General features: G+C 41.3%; 1 protein-coding gene and 1 pseudogene across 1 annotated transcript in view; both read right to left on the bottom strand.

The window, feature by feature from the left end:
* Positions 1-372: 372 nt before the first annotated feature.
* Positions 373-24,393, bottom strand: part of EFCAB5 (EF-hand calcium binding domain 5) — a 165,648-nt gene continuing 141,627 nt past the window's right edge. The window contains exons 17-22 of the mRNA XM_032428752.1: positions 17,886-18,175; positions 15,809-15,978; positions 15,099-15,327; positions 12,750-12,911; positions 4,828-4,931; positions 373-455 (exon numbers count right to left, since the gene is read on the bottom strand). Of these exons, the coding sequence (XP_032284643.1) occupies positions 449-455; positions 4,828-4,931; positions 12,750-12,911; positions 15,099-15,327; positions 15,809-15,978; positions 17,886-18,175 (962 nt within the window). The 3' untranslated portion in view covers positions 373-448. The remainder of the gene's footprint in view (positions 456-4,827; positions 4,932-12,749; positions 12,912-15,098; positions 15,328-15,808; positions 15,979-17,885; positions 18,176-24,393) is intronic.
* Positions 16,187-16,501, bottom strand: LOC116647396 (annotated as a pseudogene).

The following is a 24,393-nucleotide window of genomic DNA, read 5'->3' as shown; positions in this document are numbered from 1 at the left end:
TGCCGCTGATGTTGTTTCTTGATGTAGATGCTGGTTACAAATGTTCATATTATATAAATTCTTGCATTTGTACATTTAGGATTTGTGCGATCATGATTGGTATACCTAAACTTGTGTGGGTTATTCTTCGATAAAAAGACTACTTAAAAACAAAACAAAACAACTTACCAGTTTACACTTTTCCCAGTTTCTGAAGTCACCTGATAATTCCAACTCTGGATGAATGAACAAGATCACCCCTATCAGGATGTCATGTACGAGCTTTGTGTTGGCTTCCAGCTCCTGGGACTTGCTATCTGACGGAGATGTGAACTCTGGTGGAAGATTATAATCATAGAGCAACAGTGATACGAAGTCTAGGGAGGTAAGCAGCCGGAGGCTTTCTTGCAGCTCTTGCAGCATGATTCGGAAAAAGAGAACTCCTGCCCGCTGGACTTCTCCTACATTTTCAATCTCTGAAACGACAGAGTGACACCTCACACTGTTGTTTAGTGCATACAGTAGTTTTTCATAGTACTCTGAGCATAATACAGTAAACTTCTTTTTTCCAGGAAAAAGAAGACCATATCCTATGGTTCTAAACAATCTTAGTTTCTCTAGTCATGAAATCAAAACACAGAAATGGAATTACACCTGGTGAAGCTCACAGGAAGAGGCTTTGAGGAAAGGTAAAAACTCAGGTTTGGTGGTTGGACCTTAGTTTGAATGCTTACTCTCCCCCTTATTAGCTTTGTCTCTCTGAACCCCCTTTTCCTCTCTGTGAGCATGGGGTTGATCCCTATTTCCCTGGTGGCCTGTGGGAATTAAATGAGATGATATATGTAAAAGCACTTAGTGGATAAGTACAGAGTGGATGCTCAAAAGACCAGAAGACATGCATTTTCTTCTTTTTTCTACTTAGCCCACCCTATCTAATGGCAAGAAACCTCTCAGATTAATCCCACATAACATTACTCTATTTACTCCATTCTAGGTAGCCAGAGGTTTCCATGCTTCCTTCTTTCCTCCCTGAGGCCCAAACTGGTTCTGTGCTAAGAGTAGCCTAGTGCGTGTGGAATCACAAGCCCTAGGGTCTAGTCTTGGGTCTGCCACTAGCTTGCAAATGGACTGTTACTTTGATGGGCGTTAACTTCTTTATCTGTAAAACAGAATGTTCCATCGAATTAATACTGTGTAAGATAGTGGGCAGAGCACCCAAAGTGGGGTGCGAATCCAGGCCTCCCCCCTTATTAACTGTGTGATTTGGTGCAAGTTGTTTTGTTTCTCTGAACTTTACTTTCCTCACCTGTAAAATGAGTTATCACCATTCACCTGAGAGTTATTGGTAAGGACTAATGGAAATTACATATGTAAAGTGCTTGCTCCATGATGGGGCATTTAATAAATGCTAGTGCTACTTTGCCTTTCTGAGTCCTTCCAGTTCGAAACCATATGATTCCAGCCAAGAAAATGAGCTTTCATACCCTTTGCTCTAATTTATAGACCATACTCATCAGCCCAAGGCTGCATGAGGGAATTCCTTTCATGTAGAAAGAAATACTGTAACTATTCCTTTTAGGAAATGTATTGCACTCTGTGATTCCCCCCACATTTATTAAACCCAGGAATTCAGATTGTTTCCCCATTCACAATACCTAGGACATAGTTTTTCTTTATTTCTCCAGATAATTCGCCCAGTATTTCGTAGCAGGCAGCTTGGACCACCTTCATCATTTTCTGTAGATCTTTAAATTCTCGATACAGTAACATTTTACTCCTGCCAATGTTAAAATCAAGAATTCCCAGGGCTTTTCCTGTTCTCTCACGGAGTGGAATTATGATGTGGTTTTCTCCACAGACAGAGGCCAAAACAACCTCCGAACTGTCTGTACACTTGAAGAGGAAGTCTCTGAAACCCAAACCAAACAAGCCTAAGATCATACAACATCAGCCTGCTCATAACACTCCAGCCAAATGTACCGAGTCGCTCTCTTTTGTGCCCACTGCGCCCCCACCCCCCCAACCAGCCCTGGTTTTATCTGCTGGGATCGCACACAGCTCTGTCCCTCTCAGCTTGCTCGTCAGATGAAGCCTCCTCTAACCAAGCAGCCTGAAGTCACTCTCCATCACGTGGCTCTGCTCTGCTGCCTTTGCTAGATGTATACTCATCTGAAGGTATTTGGGTTTTGTTTACATCCTGTCCAGTAAGTGGGGGTTGAATGGCAGAAGGAATGAGGAGTTTATTAGGTCGGGTTCCCTAGAAGCGGAGCCGGAGCCCGGCATGCTTATGCAGAGGATTGATTGAGGGAGTGCTTTCTGGAGAAACCTGTAAAGGTCTGAGGAAAGTAAAATAGGGAAGGAGAAGAGGCTAATTAAGGACGTGAAGGCTAATTTGCCAGGATGTGGTTGGAACTGGAGGGTATGATCCTGAGCGAAGTAAGTCAGTCAGAGAAAGACGATTATCATATGATCTCACTCATATGTGGAATTTAAGAAACAAAACAGAGGAGCATAGGGGAAGGGAGGGGAAAAATAAAACAAGACGAAATCAGAGAGGAAGACAAACCATAAGAGACTCTTAATCATAGGAAACAAACTGAGGGTTGCTGGAGGGGTGGGGGGTGAGGGGATGGAGTAACTGGGTGATGAACATTAAGGGGGGCACGTGATGTAATGAGCACTGGGTATTATATAAGACTGATGAATCATTGACCTCTACCTCTGAAACCAATAATACACTATATGTTAATTAATTTAATTTAATTTAAATTAAAAAAAGAATGTGAAGGCTAGGGTCACCTGGGTGGCTCAGTTGGTTAAACGTCCAACTCTTTTTTTTTTTTAAGATTTTATTTATTTGTCAGAGAGAGAGAGCACACAAGCAGGGCGAGCCGCAGGCAGAGGGAGAGGGAGAAGCAGGCTCCCGGCTGAGCAAGGAGCCTGATGGAAGACTCGATCCTGCGACCCTAGGATCATGACTTGAGCCGAAGGCAGACACTTAATGCTTAATTGTTTAATCGACTAAACCACCCAGGTGTCCCTAAGCGTCCAACTCCGGATTTCAGCTCAGGTCAAGATCTCAGGGTCCTGAAATGCTGCCCCACCTCAGGACCGGCGCTCAGGGCGGAATCAGCTAGAGATTCTCTCTGCCCCTCCCCTCGCTCGTGCTCGCTTTCTCTCTCAATAAAATAAGATAAAAAAAAAAAAAAAAAGAATATGAAGGCTAGCCTCAGTCTCCTCTCAAGGGGAGCTCTGGAAGGCAAACTGAGCCAAAGAATTTGCCCCACCTTGAGGCAAGGGAGAGGTCTTTTATCAGTCATTGGCTCTAAGATGCTTTGGGTGTGTGTTTACATAACTGTGAGGCACACCTAGTGAGGGGCTCCCATCAGTCAAGGACTCTCCTCTAGAGAAAGTTCCAGTGTACCTGAAGCGGCCTGGCAAGAGGTATATTAGGGACCTGGGTAGGGCATCAGCAGCACTGCTTCCTCAAGGGGACTGAGATTCTCATTGAAATGTAGTAGCTGCTTCTCTCTAGTGAGGTATAGACACATCTTCCCCCTGCCCCTTTCCTCCTTCCCAATCTTTTAACCTTTTTTAAAGATTTTATTTATTTATTTGAGAGAGAGAGAAAGCACAGAGGCAGAGGGAGAAGCAGGCTCCCCGCTGAGCAGGGAGCCCGATGTGGGGCTCGATCCCAGGACCCTGAGATCATGACCTGAGCTGAAGGCAGATGCTTAACCCACTGAGCCACCCAGGCACCCTCTCCCTTCCCAATCTACATTGATATTAAGATGTCATTCTTCTGAGGTATTTGAGAAATGTTGGTGCTTTGCATAGCCTCAAAAAGCACATTTATGGTTCATAATAGCAATCCTATAATGCCAGGTAAGATTATGTCCTTTTTTCTTTTTTGCTGTTCCCGCCCCTTCCTGCTGCACTGCCCAGCCTACACTTTGTGTCTGAATGATAACCACAGTAATGATGTGTCACCCTAAACTTTCTAGGCATAACCATAAAGCTGATTGGTCAACTAAATTCCTCTAAAAGGCACCTGTTCTAAGTTACACAGAGGAATCAAAGGTTATGAGCCTGGGTGTTACAAGGACGCTCATAAAACTCTTGACTGGTGCAAGGAATAACTATGTGGGAAAGAGCTTAAACCTGAATGAACATTCAGGTATGAGGCCAAACTAAAATTTAATTAACACATGTACTTAAATATCAAATTAGCCTCCTGGACTGAGCGAGGTTACTGCCTACTCAGCTGCACTGACCTCTAACAAGCAGCCTGTCCCTTTTGCAATACGTGTGTCCATCATTAAGATCTGTTTTACATTTGTCCACAGTTGGGGGGGGTGGTCCTTGCATCCCACAGGTGAAAGGCATTCAAAGTACTCTGAACTAGGTACTTATTAAAGACCATATCCTCTGCTTCCTCCCCACCTCTGCCCAGCCTGTCTTCTTTAAATAAAAAGTACACGTTCACTGGCCTGTTTACACTAAGCTGATGAGCTCTGATAAGTGACGTGGATGTATTTTTTCACAATCCTGGTGGGTTTTTGTTGAATTCTATGTTTACAAGAAAATCATAGAAAATAAAACACTATCATGCTTAAAAACGTGCAATATAAAATGCCAATGAAACCTGTTTTAAAAAGGACTTGAAGGGGAAGGGAATTAACATGTCCCACGCAGACAGGAATTTTTCTTAAAAAAAAAAACCCAATTAGAATAGAATTCAGGTGTATACTAATAACAGGTAAAAGCTGTGTCTCTCAGAGCTACTAATGCACAAGGGGAATGTGTTTTGGCAGTCAAACAAAACAGACATGAATATGCATCTCATACCTGAAGATGCATGTCTTCCTGAAGATTGTAGGGGGGTTCTTGTGGATTTCTGTTAGACCCAGGTGCCCGGTAACCATCATATTGCGTAAAACATAGTCTGAATCCTTGAAAAGAGGAAGAGATTTCAACACTGAGAGGAATGATTAGACCTCATTTTCCCATTAAAGGTTTTGGGAACAGAAAAATAGGAAAAAAATTAGGAAAGTTTAGATCTCTAGCTTGAAGTACCGGGACACTTTACTTACTCAGTACCATTAAGAATGAGGTATTCACGAGGGAAAAATTCAAATTATCAACATTCTTTTAAATGCACAAACTTATTTTTTATAATTGTGATAAAACTATATGTTTATATTATTTTTTGATGTGAAACATGCATTATAGAACATTAGGAAAATACAGAAAAGTCCAAGGAAAATAAGAACAATAAAAAATATTCTCCCATGAGGTCTTTGTCTACACCATATCATCAAAACTATTTTGGTTAAGGTTACTAGTGACTCTCTTATTGTGAAATCCACTGATCAAACCCTAATCATCATCTTCCACTATAGCAGCATTTGACTCAGTGAACAATTTCCTTCTTGACATATTTTATTCACTTGGCTTTTGGGACACCACTCTCTCCTGGTTCTCCTATGAATCACTCTTATATTTCTTGCTGCCCCTTTGTCTTCCTCACCTCTAAGAGGTTTTCGAACTATAGGTCATAACCTAACTATGGGTTGTGAAAATATTTTAATGCCCTTTTTTTGTTTTTTGTTTTTAGAGAGAGTGTGTGTGCAAGTGGGGGGGGGCATAAGGAGAAGGGGAGAGAGAATCTTAAGCAGCCCCCCTCTATCGAGGGGCTCCATCTCACAACCCTGAGATCATGACCTGATTCGAAATCAAGAGTTGCATGCTTAAGTGACTAAGTCACCCAGACACCCCATTTTAGTGCCTTTTAAAAACAGCTTTATTGAAGTATCACTGATACACAAAAAAACTGCACATATTTGATGTATACAATTTGATGAGTTTGGAATGAGTCTTGACCAACTTTTTTTTTTTTGTAGAGATTATTTATAAGAAAGTAAGATTAACATCCTGTAAAATATACTAAACTGTAGGAAAGACTTTCAATTGGAAGAATAAAAAGGGGTTTTTAAAATTATTATTTGACAAAGATAGAAAGAACACAAGCAGGGGGAGCAGCAGAGGGAGAAGCAGGCTCCCCGCTGAGCAGGGAGCCCGATGCGGGGCTCGATCCCAGAACCCCGGGATCATGACCTGAGCCAAAAGCAGACGCTTAACTGACTGAGCCACCCAGGTGCCTCTGAAAAGGGGTTTTTATGTCCACCTTTAAAAAATTCTTTGATTAAAAGGGAAACTGTGATAACAGGATCCATAGGGACTGCATGATGAATGGTGCTCTGGGGAACAACGGGTTTATAGTGTGGAGCTTCCTCTTGTCATGACCTCAAGTGTTCACCGAAACTGTTTAGATGAAAAATGTTCTCAACAGAGAATCTGGAAAGATTCTCTGATGTTGGCAATTGAGCATCTAGCTTTTCCTAATTTATTTCTTCCATGGTTTGTTATTTGGTGTTATATATACTAGACTAATAGGATTTTTTAGAATCTCACTGTGACTATGTTCCTAGGTTTAAATCTTTAGTTCAAACTAAACAATTCCTCTCCTGTTTCCACCTCTTCCCCCCAAACTGTGTCAATTCGGCCACTTCTGTTAAGACTGGAAACATAATATAGAAAATAAGGGCTTCATAAAGAATATGCCTCATAATAAGCTTTTCATTTAATTTTACTTGGACCAAGGAACTATAAATTCAGCAAGTGCCTCATTAATTATTCAGTAGTGAGATAACTCTAGTCAAAAATTTCTAGGAAACTGTTTAGAGAAAAGAGCTGCAATGATATTATCCCCCATTTTCTTTCTTCTGCTACTGGCTTGTTATCTTTTCCCCCCTTACTTTTCCAATACAGGTTTGCCCCGCTATCTGAAAGTAGAACGTTCCTATGAAAACTTTCATGAGCTAAAACAGTGTAAAGTGAAGAAGCAATTACTATTAATTTATACAGAAACATTTTTGAGCATTCCTGGACCCCCAAAATAACCTCTCTTAGGCTTTTCTGATGCTTTAGAACACATCTTGCTAATGGATACAGAAAATAAATTGAGATAAAGCACAGATGCTCATGGACACTATTCAAAGTGGTGACGGCTTGATGTTGAGATGCTGAGTGCAGTTGGGGGGTGAGAGCCTGATGGGGCCACTCTTGCAGCTCTGGGGGCTCCCTGCAAAACAAACACCGAACACTATTTCCACTTTTTGCCTTTTTTCATAAAAGCAAAAATTCTCATTGGATTTCTGTCAGGCAGCAAAAACAGGTGACTAATGAGGGTCTTTTGTAAAAGAGAAGTGGCCTAACATGAACTTCTGGCAAGTGGGTGTACTAGCATCTATTCATTCTCACCTTCTGCATTACACATTATTTTGTATTTATCCTCTTTTGCTTTTTTCTCTTTTGACAAACATTTTTTTAAAAAAGAATGAAATAAAATAGAAGAGAAAATATCAAGAAACATCACATAGTAAAAGTAGGTATTGTATTGTGAAACTTCTATTTTAAGTGGGCATGCGTGCGTGTGTATGTGTGTGTTTGTCAGGGGTCAGGATACAAAATGTTTTTCATACAATAGGTCAAAGTAAATATAATTTTGAGCCACAATGATTCCAAACATTTAGATAACCTCAGGGCTTGGACCTCAGACTTTTTCTATCCTCATTCATTCCGTTGGTTATTCCATCTAGTCTCATGGTTTTTGTTTTGTTTTTGGTTATTATGGTAAAATACACATAGCATAATATTATCACTTCAACCATTCAAAAGTGTACAATTTGGTGGCATGAAACACATTCACAATGTTGTATATAACCCAGCCTCATGTTTTTTTTTTTTTTTTAAGATTTTATTTATTTATTTGTCAGAGAGAGAGAGAACACACAAGCAGGGGGAGTGGCAGGCAGAGGGAGAAGCAGGCTCCCTGCTGAGTAAGGAGCCCGATGCGGGGCTCGATCCCAGAACCCTGGGATCATGACCTGAGCCGAAGGCAGATGCTTAACTGACTGAGCCACCCAGGCGCCCTTCATGGTTTTAAATACCATTTATTTGCTAGGCTGGATTTCTCCCCAAACACTAGTTCATGTATTCAACTGCCTATTTACTATCTCCACTTAAGAGTCGAAAAGGCATTTCAAATTATAATTAAAAAAATCTTTTTCAATTTAGTAGGTAAAAGTTAACTTTTACTTAACTTTGTATTTATTTCATTATAAGAATGGAACATTTTTTTCCATGTTTATTGAGCATGCATTAAAAAAATTTTTTTTAAGGTTTTACTTATTTATTTGAGAGAGAGAGAGAGAGAGCAAGCGTGAGTCGTGGGGAGGGGCAGAGGGAGAAGCAGCAGACACCCCGCTGCGCAGACTCCCTCCCGAGCCCAACACGGGGCTCCATCCCAGGACCCTGAGATCATGACCTGACCTGAAGGCAGATGCTCAACCGACAGAGCCACCCAGGCGCAGCCCCCCATTTTTTTTTTTTTTTTTTTTGTAGACTTGTTTTTGCTTATTTTTCTTTTGGATTTTTTTTTTTTTAATCTTACTGATCTGTGTAGAACAGTATTAACCCTTTGTTAAATATGTGGCAATTTCCCCCCACTTTATTTAAAACAACTTATTTTGTCTATAATTTTGGTGCAAGGAAGTTCTACCTTATTATGTCATCAACGTAGCAACCTTGCTTGAATTGTTTCAAACTGTGGTGTAGGTTTAGCCTTTCTTCCCCAGATCAAGACTATAACATTTCCTCTCATCCCTCATTTTCTCAGCTATGCTCACACATTTATTCTTCCTCCAGATGGAGATTAAAATCATTTGGTCAATTTAAAAAATCATTTTGGGATTTTTCTTGGAATTTTGTTAAATTTATAAATAATTCCTGGAAGAAATTATATTTTTAAAAAGTGGTGTTCTTGTCAAAAAAAACATATGATTTTCTGTTTTATTAAAAAAACTTAGGTTCCTCGGCAATGTGTGTAGTTTGTTTCATGTAGAATCTAAAGGTGACACAGGGTGAAGTGGGGAGAACATCCTGGGCAGAGTAACAGCATTTTTGAAACTGAAGTACAAAAAAATTACTTTCTATCATGTATGATGAGCTGTGAAACATTACTTGTGGTATCGTTTTTTTCTTCCTCCTGATAGTCTCTTCCCCCTTCCCTCTCATTCACGCAGAAAGTCTGTACTGCCTTAGAAAAGAAATGTGATGAGGTAGAAGGCAGCAATCACTGACTAATCTCTGGCATTTGCTTTTTCAAGAGCCTACTGATATGACTTCAGATAACAAACTGGGCACACACATTTGCCATTTGTCCCTCTCAAGACCTCAGGGAAATAAGGGACTGAGGTCTTGGTTTCCCTGGTGGCTGTTAGCTGGGGACTGCCCTTAGCTCCCAGAGACCCCAGTCTTTGTACATAGCCCTGAGCATCTCAGAACCAGCAACAGGTGGCCCATCCTTTCCCCCCTCCCTGACATCCCTGGTTCTTCTTCCAACCTCCCATCTCTCAGGGACCACAGCCAGACAAGGTTCTGTGCTTTTAAGGACTTAGGTGGTTACATTGGGACCACCTGGGTAATCCAGGATAATTTCTCTATCTTGGGCACCTGGGTGGCTCAGTTGGTTAAGCAACTGCCTTCGGCTCAGGTCATGATCCTGGAGTCCCTGGATCGAGTCCCACATCGGGCTCCCTGCTCAGCAGGGAGTCTGCTTCTCCCTCTGACCCTCTTCCCTCTCATGCTCTCTATCTCTCATTCTCTCTCTCTCAAATAAATAAATAAAATCTTTAAAAAAAATAATAATTTCTCTATCTCAAGGCCTTTCATCTGAATCACATCTGCAAAGTCCCTCTTGCACTACAATAACACATTCCCAGGTTCCTGGAATTAGGATATGGACATCTTTGGGGGATAGCCATTATTCTGTTGACTATAGTTACCTATTTAACAAATTTGGTACTGCAAAGAAATAGTAAAGCATAGGTGCTTTGGGATGATAAACTAAATAAATAATAATATTTATTATTATTGATAATAAAATAAATAACATGAGTTTAATACCTAAGATAATTTGAATTTCCTATCCTCCTTCATCCATGGTCAACAGAGCAAGAATTCTTTTTCCATCATGGCTCTGTACCTTATAGGAACATGGGCATGAGGCGAGATGGGGTGTTTCAGAATCTATAATTTGTGTCAGGGTTCCAGAAGGATGACATGACAGAACTGGGTAATTTGAAGAGAGTTGAATAAAGGGACTATTTGTAAAGGCGTGGGTAGTATTTAGAGTCCCAGGCCTAGTGACGATGGGGAGCCGTTACCACTCAGCCTGAAGAGGCACGGGAAGGAAGCAGTTACCAGAACCTGGAGAGGACAGCTGTATGGAGAGGGTCAGCTGACTAAAGGTGTTGTGGCCTTTAGTAGAACAACAGAGCCAACCCACAGCAACCTGGCAGAGAGACTGCCAGAAGCAAAATACCCCAGCCTCACTTTCCTTCTGCCCTGCAGTCACCTATTGGTGCATCTCACTGGACAAACCTAAGCGGAAGCCAAGGAGCCTTCTGATACGGTCTACTTTTTGAGGTAGAGAGCAGGTTGGAGAAGGAAGCAGGATAGACTGGAGGAGCTGCGGACGAGGAAAGGGGGTGCTTAAGAAGTTACCAGGGTTAAGTGCTTGGAAAAAGTTATCCCTACAGCCACCCTCAGCCATTTTTAACACCAAAACCTCACCTAGCTTCCACTTAGGATAAACTCCTGACTACCAGCCTTGGACAGGCTGTTCTGGTCTCTGCTCAGTTGTGACCCTCCCCAGACCCTGGGCTGCTGAGTGGTCCTCCTCCTCCCCACTTTGGGGATGGTCTTCTTCACCTCCATGACATGAGTCAGAAGGATAGTGACCCTAGAGATCTTGTCCACAGCATTGTGACTGTGAAAACTACATGCCCTGGGCAGACATGAGGACAAAAAGCCATGCTTTTTGTTGACTGCTATGGGTGATTTTAACTTTCTTCATGGTACCCTAGCTATCATTTCCTTTCAGGCCCTAACAGGGGTCTTCTTATTGTGGACACTGGCCAAGTCAAATGACTGTAGCCTATCAGACTGAATGGTCCTCAGCCCCCACCCCACACAATGGGGGCACTTGAGTTTCCCTTTCCTACCCTACCCCCAGGAGCAGCACCCACAACTAGGAGTTCTCCCCCTCTGCACTCTGTTCATTCCACCAGGGAGCTCTGTGATTCTGCTCATTGGCCGAGGCCTCATCAGCTTGGTCCAACGACTGAGAGAAGAAAGAAGCCTGGAGAGAAGGGGAGAGGCAGGTGTGGGGGGCCAGCCAAGGGACTGAGAGACAACCAAGGTGCTGCCACCACCTGATCAGGCACCCCGCAGGATTGTTTTGTCTTCTTAAAAGGAAGACACCTTTCCATCCATTCTCACCACATGCAAAATCCTAACATTAAAATTAAGTGTCGGGGAGCCTGGGTGGCTCAGTCGGTTGAGCGGCGGACTCTTGATTTCGGCTCAGGTCATGGTCTCAGGTTCCTGGGATCAAGCCCCACATCGGGCTCTGCACTCAGCGGGGAGTCTGCTTCAGGATGCTCTGTCCCTCCCCCTGCCCTCACACGTGCTCTCTCTCTCTCAAATAAATAAATGAATCTGAAGAAAATTAAATAAGTAAAATTAAGTGTGAAAAAAAAGAGAGGCAAACCAAGAAATAGACTCTTAACTATAGAGAACAAACTGATGGTTACTGGAGGGGAGGTGGGTCATTGGGGGTTGGGAGAGCATGCAGGATGGGCTAAACAGGTGATGGATAGTAAGGAGGGCACTTGTTGTGATGAGCACCAGGTGTTGTATATATAAGTGAGGTATCACTAAATTCTACACCTGAAACTAATATTGCACTGTATGTTAACTAGCTGGAATTTAAATAAAACCTTGGGGGGGAAAAGTGTAAAGAAGCAAAATAAACATTTGGTGAAAACTCACTACATTATAGCTAGGCCTTTTTTAACTGGTGTGATGTAATTATGTCCTTCCAAACAGCAGTGCCTCATCCCTTCCCACTTCACCCATATGATTCTGGTGGGGGCTGCCAGTTAGTGTAAACTCCTCCACCCCCACCCCCAGCTGGGGGCATATCTCAGGATAGACTAAAAAGAGCTCTCTTGGGTTTTCCAAATTGAAACAAGAAGGAAAGATTCTTTTTTAGTTGCTAAGCATCTGCCTTGCCCTGGGGAGAAAGCCTATCTTAAGCTAGAAGGACCAAACCCAAAGTGTAGAGGGAGGCAGACATGAGGACTGCAGAGAGAAAGAACACCAGAGAGCCTGATGGTACTGAATTCCTGGTTCTGGTCATCCTGGAAGCCAGCCTGACTCCCGTCCTTGCTTTATTTTGGCCACATGAGTCAATCAATTCCCTTTTTTGCCTAAGGCAGTTTGAGATGGACTTTTGCCACTCATAACCAATGCTCTTGAGTTGGGATTATGGGAAATATGTCCCCAGTTGGCCTAATAGCTAATTAATTATGGTTTTAAAATATGAGCAAGACACGGGTACCTGGGTGGCTCAGTTGATCAAACATCTGCCTTTGGCTCAGGTCATGATCTCAGGGTCCTGGGATCGAGTCCCACTTCAGGCCACCTCCTCAGTGGGGTGTCTGCTTCTCCCTCTCCCTCTGTGCTCTCCCTCTTTTTCTCTCTCTCTCTCAAATAAATAAATAAATAAATAAAATCTTTTAAAAAATATTAGCAAGACAATAATATCTAGAAACTCTGTTAGAGGTCTAACACTGCCCAACCTTGCCTCCCCGCGTTGGGCCGGGCTCAACAAAGTACGTCGTGATGGTGGTGATGTCAGATGTGATGTCACAGAGCCAGCCAATGCCCCTGATCACGACATGCAGGATGTGCTCCCTGCTGTGCACATAGTGATAGGCAGTGCTGAAGACATTGGCGACACCCTGTAGAGACAGAACATTTTCATTGTCTTTTTGTTTTAAAATAACAAAATAATTAATGCATCAATTGGATTAACTTATAAAATTAATGATAATCTACTTCCGACAAATTACCTGTCAGTTCTCAAAAGGCAGTGTTCCAGATCCTACTACGCAAAAAAGATCTCAAGAAATCAAAGGTTTAAGGAGAGATCTACTAGAAGATCCACGTAACTTATTACGTTTCCTGATAATCATCCAGGGAAATCTGTGATATGTACTGTCAGAGAACAGAGTCAGAAGAATAAGGTGAAGTTTGAGATGAGGGAAAATATTTACAAGCCAGGAACCAGTGTCAACCTTGGGCAGATGGGTAGGAGCTGCCCTGATATGACACAATATGAATGTCTGGATCGTTATGTGGCTTCTGTCATCAGATCGGTAGTACAGGCTGTGCTCCGTTCCAAGGACTGCGACATGCTAGATTACACAGTCTTCTCCTAGACCTAAAGAGAGCCTGTTCCACAGAGAAGGGATAGGAAGTCCTTAGAACCCATCTGTTGTCTTGTTGTCAAGAGACTCTAGGATTTCCTCCCATTCAGTTTTCCCTCCCTTCCCCTGTGGTCCTCCACACGATTCCTCATGTTCCACATATGAGGGAAACCATATGACTATTGTCTTTCTCTCCTTGACTTATAATAATAATAATTAAAAAAGAGACTCTAGAAACCACAAATTCTTCAAAACTATGCGAATTTTATAATAGGACCCAAGGCATCTCAGGATAACCCAGGAGCCTTTTACCTCCAGGGGCTAGAGAGTCAATTTTTTCTTTCTTTCGCACATAATACTTTATTTTCACGATGTTACTTCATCCTTGGCATGAAATGAAATAAAGTCCCAAACATAAATTGTCACCTACATTGACCTAGAGATCAACGTCACTCCTGAACAGTTCTCAGTATTACATGGAAAGCACACGTGTTGACTCCTTACTCTGTGTCAGAGGCACTGTATCAGTTGTTAAGGGATACAACACGCCCACCCTGTACTTGGGAGAGCAGCAACGGTGTGTCCCAGGAGCTAAGGGACACTGTGAGCCCAGGCAGCGTTAAGAGAGTCGGTTTAAAAATCATTTTGACATGTTCTCTGACAAGACCATCTGTAATTCACCTACTGATAACTCCATTCTCCTCCATCTTCTTTTTAATATCTTCACATCATCCTTATGCCAGATGAGAGTGAATCATATTTTTAAAAAGATGTCCAGAGAAAAAGGTTCTACCACTTTCCTCAATTATACATCCAGTAAATAGGAAGAGAAAATTTTATTTTATTTATTTATTTTTAAAGATTTTATTTGAGAGAGAGAAAGCACAAGTGGGGAGAGGGGCAGAGGGAGAAGGAGAAAATCTCAAGCAGACTCCACGCTGAGCCTGACATGGGGCTCGATCCCATGACCCCAAGATCATGACCTGAGGCACCCCAGGAAGAGAAAATTTTAAATCCTGGTAAATAGACACAAAGAGCCAGGGGCTTAGAGGGGAACAAGTGATAAAAGCATAGCAAGCTCCTGATTGCTGCTACATCTCAGGCCATCGCCTCCATAAAGGCTTTCAATCTTCCTTCATTGCAATTTCTATTCATAAAACCAAATTAAAATGCTTGTAGAAATGGTCATTATCATCTTAAAAGTGCCTTTTTTGTGATCTAATTTGAAAACATGCATACTCAAGACACATTTAGGCTTTTTCCTTCATTCTTCAGCCTCAAAAATCATAACACTGAAACCAAGAGCCATGGGAATGCATTTGTGGAAAGAGTAAAAAATTTATAGTTTCCCCTATTAATAAAACATAAATGTGTCCCTTCTCAAGCTTCATTCCTATTTTGTGGGTCTCAATTAGTAGTCTAATGGTTGGATTTCAGTTCTACAGCATAAAATGCTGCTCCTATGATTAGGGCACTGGGACACATATTAACAATCTCCCCAGAGAGACTGAGGCATAGATGTGCACCTGAGGCTGACTCCTTCCATATGTAATGAGGAACCTCTCCAAAGACTGTTAGATACAGTGAACAGGAACAGGTAGGATGACACTATCTATATATACAGGTTTACTCTCATCTGGTTTTAGGTTTTGCTTTTTAAAACGTATAGAAGGAGAGGCAATCCTACCATTGCTTTTGAAGAATTCCTCCATGACTTACCTGATAGAATCTGATCTCATGAGGTACAAAGATGTTTATTTTTTGGGGATCTCTTAGGGTGTCAACAGCCATGACCCCAAAGATCCTCATATATGCATCCTGAAGAGGCAGAGCCAGGAATGACCCGTTTTGATCATTCTTCTTGAGGGAATGGTTCCAGAAAAAGATGTTCCCGTGGTGTTGAACTTGGGGCACGTGTATTGGCTTTCCTTCATCCACTACTGTGAAGCTGAGGGATAGGAATATGAAGATGGTAGAAAGGCTCAGGAGAAGGCTTTAGATGAAACTGTGCAGGAAATTAAATAAATTCTCCATTCATAATTATCGGGATTATATGTCAGAGAAGTGGACTCATGAAATTACAGTTTGGAGAGTCTGACTTGTTTAAAAAAACAAGCTTAGATCATAACAGGGTAAACATATATAAACAGGATGCTGGAGACATAACTTATAAAGCAAGCAGAAATAATTGAGCTGATATTGTGAAGCAGAGTCCAAACATGGCAAATCAATGCCTAGGAGGGAGCTCTAGGAATGACCAGGGGAAATTATTCAAGACTAGAAACCCATCACCTCCCACTCCAGAAGCATTGGTGACTTGAGGCATTTCTCTCGTGGGCACCTAACTAGGATTTCAATACTAGTTTACTTCAGAAAGGGGATTATTTTTTTTTAGAAGGGTAAAACCAACCTCCTCAAGAAATTCTTACCTGATTCCCTTCATGTCCCTGTAGAGTACTCGGTTCAGTACAAATGGAGCATCATCTAAAGTACAAGCTATGTTCCTCAATAGAACTTCCCCTCTATCAGGCAGTAGTAGGTTCTCTTCTAAGAGGGAAATGTGAGCACTGATCTTCTTATTCCCATGGGCTTCAGCGTCCTATGGCAAAATATTTCTGACCATGTATTTGCCAATAGCCAAAGAGCTATTACTTTAATCATGTCTCCCTTCATTAGCCTGTTTGAGCATCTGATCCCAATAATTAGCATTCATGGGCAGTGGGAAAAAGGCTGACCTCACAGCTGTCTCCCAAATCTGAGTTTTTGTGTGTTTTTTTTGTTGTTGTTGTTACATAAATTAACCCATTTATTATAGGCTAGCAATGTTTCAGATGGTGAAGCTTCTACTGGTCTTTCAACTCCTTCAGTCTTCTGATGGCAGACTTTACTGTGACGGCAGAAGTGGTGTTGTAGGTCCAAGCGCCACCAGCGACGGTTTTCATGCAGGAGCCACAATGCCAGATCCCCACAGCTCATCTTTTCATCTTGGTTTTGCCACAGAAGGGGCAAGTGTACTTGGCGTGCTGGCTTATTTCAATCTTCTTCACCATTTTCCTGAGGGAGGCACCATAACGGGTCCCGTATTTCCCCACAATTCCGACCTTCTTGGTGCATTTAGCCATGTCGCTGCAAACTAGGTCTTCCCAAATCTGAGTTTTAATGAGTGGAATTGATTTACTTTATGTCAATTAAACTGGTTTACTTAAAAAAAAAAATCTCTCATCTTACTCAAATTTAGAGGTTTAAAACTTGGATCCCTTTAAACTGTAGTCATATTGTCTGGGCTTCACTTAAAAGTGTTTATTTTAGAGGGCTAGGGTAAGAATATGGCTTCATTTCACTCATATTTCTTGAGTAGATTTTCACCATCTTCTGTGGAGTGAATGTAGAAAAAAAATGCTCTCAAGGAATTCTTAACATAGTTTGGCTATGATATTTGATTTATGTCAGGAAAAAATTTCTTGGGGCCCCAGAATGCAGACTTTATGCAACTACTCTTTCTAATTAAAATAACTGAAAATTCTCTGTACCTAAAATATTATGATGTCATTAACCAGTACTATGATAATAGCATGTCCATAAGTTGGGGACATGAAAGATGCTTTCCTTGATCTTTGTCTCCTCTTTCTATATACTTAGGTTTGCTTTTCATGTTTTTTTTTTCTTCTGCCTTTATTCTTTCTTTTCAACATAAAAGATCTATAGAGTAACTAACAAAAATGTACCACAGATCTCTGAAGCAAGTTGGAGTGATATCTCTTTTTCTAGATGGGTCTTCTGTTTCTGGTCACACCATTTCAATCTATACTGGAAAATTCAGCCATTCAGTAAATGAGTCCTTTAATTAAGTGTTGCAATTTAACTGAGATGAGTGATTCCAGGTTTCCTGGACTAGTGGAGTCTGTGACATATATAGGAGACAGCCATGCTATTTCTGCCTGGGAGGAGCAACCAGCTGGGAGTCTTGAAGAGGATGGCAAAGCTGTGGGCAGCGGTCCCATCAGAGGCATGTGTTTTAAGTGGCACGATTCTATAATAGTATCAGTGTGTTTCTAGGCAGTGCTATGAAATATTGTGTGATGTTGGATCCTCCTTTATAATGACTTTATGATTTAAATAGTTCCTTTTGAAACCGACTCCCAAAACATCATGCAAGGGAAATGTGGCTTGAAGTGCCTGCACATTTCCTTACTGGTATTTTTCAATATTAGTCTATTTTCTTCCTTAAGCTTATTTGACTCTCAGCACAAATGGAATTAGAAATCCCAAGACATGATTCTGTCTTTTATACCTTTCCTCTCTACTTCTACCTTCCCAACCTACCATCATTCCAGCTGCATCTTTCCTAGGCTTTGGGTCATTGTAATGTTTGGGAATGAATAAAACATCTATAGCAGTACCCAGTGATTTTTCAAGAGAATTTCGTGTGCTCCCCCTTTGCAACCATTGAACATCACCTACTATGAGGACATTTTTCCTTTTATATATCACCTTAGAAAAACCTACCTGGGTGAGGGCATTAAAGGTCTCCGTGTACACCGGCTCCAGGGACACCCCACTTGTCTCTGCAGCGCGTTGGATTTGGTACAGCCATTTCCGTCTGGCACAATTCCTCAGATTCTCAATATGGCTCCTTTCTAAAGTATTCATCAGAAACTCCACAACACTTTCCAGAACATGATCTTCATTGCCCCTGAGTTCAGATACAACCAATTCTATGTATTTCTGAAACTGTTTTAAAGACAACCTCACTTCTTGGTCAGGGTGTGGCTTTGAAAATTGGATGTGTAGTTTAGCTAAAAGACATAAACATAAAACCAAGAACTAATCAAAAGTTCACTTATCTACTGGGGAAATTTTCATTCCCCTTTTATAGCTGACTGAAGCCCCTGACAACAGCCACCCATGGAAACCCAGGTATATCAAAGGCAACTCAAAGCCCAACAGAACACCTACAGTGACTTCCTGTATTGAGCTCAAGATGTCCTGTGTCATCTTCCCTGTTTCTGTTTTGTTTTTTTAATGTACTTTTATTTTTAATTAAAAAAAAATTTTTTTTTCAGGGATTGAGAGAGAAAGAGGGAGGGGAGAGTGGGAGGAGGGGCAAAGGGAGAGGGAGCAAGAGAATCTTAAGCAGGCTCCACGCCCAGCTGGACAGGGGGCTTGATCTCACAACCCTGAGATCATAACCTGAACCAAAATCAGGAGTTGGTTGCTTAACCAACTGAGCCACCCAGGTGCCCCTCTGTTTTGTTTTTTTTAACTCTACCACACTCAGCTGGGGGAAACCCCAGGGTCAACTTTTGACTCCTCCCTACTTTTTACCTTCCATGTCCAACAGGCCACTTAATCCTATCCTGTTAGCCTTTGGCAATATATCTTGTGGCCACTCCTCTCCATTCCTACTTCCGTAATCCCAAACCAGTATTAATCATTTTATACATAATTAGATTACCAAGAGTAAGGCTCAATACATATTTATAAAATTAAATTAAGACACAACTTGTGGGACGCCTGGGTGGCTCAGTCGGTTAAGCGGCTGCCTTCAGCTCAGGTCATGATCCCAGGGTCCTGGGATCGAGTCCCACATTGGGCTCCTTGCTCAGCGGGAAGCCTGCTTCTCCCTCTGCCTGCCGCTCCCCCTGCTTGTACTCTGTCTCTCTCTCTGACAAATAAATAAATAAAATCTTAAAAAAAAAAAAAAAAAAGACACAACTTGTGACAAAAAAGCAGAATCAGACCTATGAATACAGAGAACAAACTGATGGTTGCAAGAGGGAAGGGGGGTAGGAGGATGGACAGAAAGGGTGAAGGGGAGTGGGAGATACAGACTTCTAGTTATACAATGAATAAGTCACAGGAATAAAAGGCACAGCATAGGGAATATAATCAATGATACTGTAATAGTACTGTATGGTGACAGATGGTGGCTGCCCTTGAGGTGAGCACAGCATAACATATGAAGTTGGATCACGATGTTTTACACCTGAAACTAACGTAATATTGTGTCAACTATATGCAAGTAAAAAAAGTTTTTAAATAAATAAATAAATAACATACAACTAGAATGAACCTCAAAGGCACTAAGTCAAATTTATGGCTTTTATTAATCATGGCATTTAAATAATCATAAACACACCACCCAATTATTCTAAACAATATCTGATAAAAAGATATCAACATGCCAAAATAAAACACAACTTGCATTATGCAATTCCCTGGTTCAAAGTCCTACCATATTCAGTCACAGATGACAGCTACACTTGAGGTGAGCATAGCATAATGTATAGAGAAGCTGAATCGCTATGTTGTACACCTGAATTTAGCTGCTCCAGTATCTCCATTCTACTTATGATCCTGACCATGCCTTGCACACTTCTTCATCCATATCTCTTTTATTTTTTTTAATTGTACAATTACGAATGTGCTACCAAACCTGAACATTACCAATAACACATCTTCCTCCATGGCCTGACCTTGTTCCATCCCCTGCCTCCCCACGCCCCCACCAATATCCTGAAATTTTGCTTTTGCTTCATCTTTCCCTTCCTTTTATTTTCCCAATAGTGTTATGTGTGTGTGTGTGTGTGTGTGTGTGTGTGTGTGTGTGTACTTCTAAACAATATGTGGTTTAGTTTTGCCTACTTGTAAACTTCAGAGAAAGGACATCATACTATGTATAGTTTTCTGGGACTTACTTTTTTATTCCACATCATGTTACCATATCCATCCATGTTGTTCCTCTAGCTGTGACTCATTCATTTCCACCACTATATAGTATGTCATTTTGTGAGCATACTGCCACGGATTTATTCTCCTGTCCGTGGGCATGCAGGTTGTCACCAGAGTTTACCCTTATGAGCAGTGCTATGAGCATTTTTATACATGTCTCCTGGTGCACGTGTGTAAGTTTCTTTGACACTTATTATAACTTATATATTATATATTATTATAAATAAGTCATAGGGTATGTGCCCTTCTCGCTTAAATTTCAAATTTCAAAATCTCTCCTTCTTGAAGAAGGCTTCCACCACAATTTCTCCTTCCCTTGAAAGACAAGCAGCCATTCTATATCAGCTATTTGACAACATATTGCCTGGTATGTTTAGTCATCTTATCAATGAAAGCTTCTCATTTTTATAGTTGGACTTTTGTTGATTATTGCTCTTTAGCACCCACTCATCTTTCTCCTGTTACTTGTATCCCAAATTTTGCTTTGGGGAAGCTACTCCACTTTCATCTCACTTTGTGTGTTTGAATGGGATTCCACTCGTGGCTTGAGAGATGCAGCATGCATCGTGGGCCTAAGCCAGTCAGGACATTCTGCTCCCACAGCCAGAGTGGTTGGTTGAGTCCAGACAAATGCCAGACTCTTTGCTTGAATTATTAGGAAGAGAACATTTTCCTTTTTATTCCCACTAGACTTGAATAAACCTGTGAGGATGTGAGACTGGACCTGGTCTCCACAGGGTAAAGGCTGTATGAAAATGGAGTCAAAACATAGAAAAGAGCAGGATCAGACTGAAAAAGACAAAAAGAAAGAAGCAGACACTTGTCCTAATGTCATTATTTGAACTCCCAAACCTAGCTGTGTCCTGAAATAGCCCTGGACTTTTCCATCATGTGAACTAATAAAGCCTTTTTTTGTTTAACCACTCTGGGCTGCGTTTTCTATTACTTGGACTCAAAGGGTCCTCAAGATATAGTCTTGAATTAAATTAAAAGTAACTTGTGGGTTCTTCCTCTTCTATATCTTTTTCTTTCTCTCCTTTTATTCCTTCCCTTCTTGAACAATTAGGTCCTAAGCCATTGGTGGGGCAGGACAAGGTAAGCATCTGCTCCTGATCAAAGGAAGACACGGTGGCCCAGAGCGGGGTATCCGAATCCAGTGGGGTAAGGAGGGCATTGATCAGGAAGTGACTTGGCATGGGTTGTCAGAGCCCGAGCAGGTGAAGATGTTATCCATGAAGACAGGCAATCTCCAGCCTATCTGAGTGGAGAGCATGGCTCTGCAGAGGTTGTTTAGCTTGGGGTATCAGAACCTAAGCAGGAAGAAGAGGATATCCATATGCGGTATTTAGGCCTTAGCAGAGTGAGAAGGGCATCCAAATGGAGGGACAGCTTCACTTGAAGTCAGAACCTAAACAGTGTGAGGAGGGTATCCGTGTGGAGAGACAGCCCGGCATGGGGAATCAAGGCCCAAGCAAAATGAAGAGGACTTCCAAGTAGGAGTTCAGCTCAGCATAAGGAATAAGAAGCCTGAGTAGATTGAGGAGAGCATCTACATGAAAAGATGCCTTGTCACAGAATGTCAGAACCTAAGGGATGTGTGAAGGGCATTCACATGGAAGGGGGCTCTGGTATGGGATGTCAGCGCCTGAGCAGAGTAAGGAGGGATGCTGTGGGAAGGGAGATTAATACAGGATGTTGGAACTGAAGTGTAGTGAGAAGGAAAAGACATCAGTGTGGGGGAGAGGACAGTGTGGTGGGAGATTAGTTCCACACAGGGGGATTGATTAGATAGATAGATAGATAGATGATAGATAGATAGAAAATACAAGCAAGAGGGAAGGGAGCTACAAAAAAGGGAGAAAACTAGAATGAACCCTGTTACTATTTTGGCCTGGAAAGTATGGGTGTGAACTTATTGTTTATACACACACGCACACACACCCATACACACACTTCCCAAGAGAAACTTGGGAGCAGTGACCTGGGAGCAATAAGCATGTGTAGAACCAAGATCTTGGCCTCTAAATACCATTCCCCACTAAAAGAAACCAGGGTTCCTTGGAGAAATGGGTGATGCCAGGGTGGGAGCAGGGAAAGTATAAGACGAATCTAGAAGATCTCATTGTGCAAAGCAAGGAGGTGCTCAGAGAATGATAGATACATGTTAAAAGGACACAGGAAACATGCTGGTGGTTTCTTATATAACTAAAAATACACCTGCCCTATAGCCCAGAAATCCTACTCCTGGGTATTTATTAAAGAGAAATAAAAACATATATCCACACGAAAGATTTGTACAAGATTGTTTGTAGCATCTTTGTTCATAACAGTCACGAACAGGCAACAGTCTAAGTGTCTATCAGTTGGAGAATGGACTCACAAACTGTAGCATATTCACATAACGGAATACTATTCAGAGCAAAAAGAAGCAAATTGTTGATATGTGTAACAACATTTAAGAATCTCAAGAAAGAATATGCTGAGTGAAAGAAGCCTTACACAAAAGGGTACAAACGATTCCATAAATATGGATTAGAAGGGATAAAACATATCTATAGTGGAAAACAACCAGAAGAGCGCTTGTCCTGGGGATTTGGTGATGGGGATTGCATAAGAAAGGGGCATGATGGAACTTTGTGTTCTATATCTTAATAGGGGTATTGGATGCACAAGTTATGCTTTGCAAAAACTCAGTGAATGTACACTTAAAAATTGTATGGTTTGTTGTGTGTAATTTTACCTCAAAGGAAAAAAAACTGTTAACGTATATCAAAAACTAATGATGTACTGTATGGTGACTAACATAATAAAAAAATTATAAAAAAACACATCTTCTTTATCCATTCATCTGTCGATGGACATCTTGGCTCTTTCCATAGTTTGGCTATTGTGGACATTGCTGCTATAAACATTGGGGTGCACGTACCCCTTCAGATCACTACATTTGTATCTTTGGGGTAAATACCCAGTAGTGCAATTGCTGGGTCATATGGTAGCTCTATTTTCAACTTTTTGAGGAACCTCCATACTGTTTTCCAGAGTGGGTGCACCAGCTTGCATTCCCACCAAAAAACATATATCAAACTCTAAAGATATAGATGCTGAAGTGTTTAGAGAGGAGTGTATTAATGTCTGCAATTTATTTTGAAATGTATCAAAAACAAGAGAAATGGAAGGATAGAGGGATAAAGAGATGAATAAATAGATAATTTTTAAAAGTGTAGTAAAATGTTAATTGTCGAATCTAGGTGGTGGGTATATAGGTGCTCACTGTAAAATACTTTCAGCTTTTCAGTATGTTTGGAAAATTTTTTAAAGATTTTTGAGAGAGAGAGAGAGAGAGAGGGCACATGAGCGAGGGGAGGGGCATAGGGTAAGGGAGAGAATCTCAAGCAGACTCTGTGCAGACCCCGGCATGGGGCTCGATCTCACGACCCTGAGATCATGACCTGAGCCGAAAACAAGAGTCAGATGCTTAGCCAACTGAGCCACCCAGGTGCCCCTGATATTTTTCATAATAGAATATTGGAGAGAGGGGCGCCTGGGTGGCTCAGTTGTTTAAGCATCTGCCTTTGGCTCAGGTCATGATCTCAGGGTCCTGGGACTGAGTCCCGCATCGGGCTCCCTGCTCAGTAGGGAGCCTGCTTCTCCCTCTCCTTCTGCCACTCCCCCTGCTTGTGCTCTCTGGCTCTATCTCTCTGTCAAATAAATAAATATAATCTTAAAAAAAAAAAAAAAAAAGAATGTTGGAAGGAAGAGGAAGACATGGCTAGACTGAAAGGACTCCCAATCGGTCAAATCTGGGACAATAGGAACATTAAAATAAATAGTGATAGTGTTGGATCACAACCCATTGAATAAGATAGGAAACCATGAGTACATATTGTTATAATAAATGAACAAAAAGTTTGACAAGAAAGGGAATGATTCTGGGGGGCCTGGCTGGCTCAGTTGGTAGAGCATTCAACTTGATCTTGGGGTTGTGAGTTCGAGCCCCATATTGGGTGTAGGGATTACTTAAAAATAAAATCTTAAAAAAAAAAAAAAAGAAAGGGAATGTTTCTATGGTTTCAAAGGACAACCACAAAAAAACATTAATTACAAAGGGAAAAAGAGTAATTTTTAAATGGAAGGGACTGACAGATATCATTTTTTAAAAATTCCAGTGTAGTTAACATAGTGTTATATTAGTTTCAGGTATACAATATAGTGATTCAACAATTCCATACATTACTCAGTGCTCATCAAGATAAGTGTATTCTTTAATCCCCTTCACCTATTT

The sequence above is a fragment of the Phoca vitulina genome, unplaced genomic scaffold, assembly GCF_004348235.1.
Source record: "Phoca vitulina isolate PV1807 unplaced genomic scaffold, GSC_HSeal_1.0 scaffold40, whole genome shotgun sequence".
Classification (NCBI taxonomy): Eukaryota; Metazoa; Chordata; class Mammalia; order Carnivora; family Phocidae; genus Phoca; species Phoca vitulina.
Note: the sequence above shows the minus strand (reverse complement) of the source record. Positions and strands in the feature narration are given on the sequence as shown.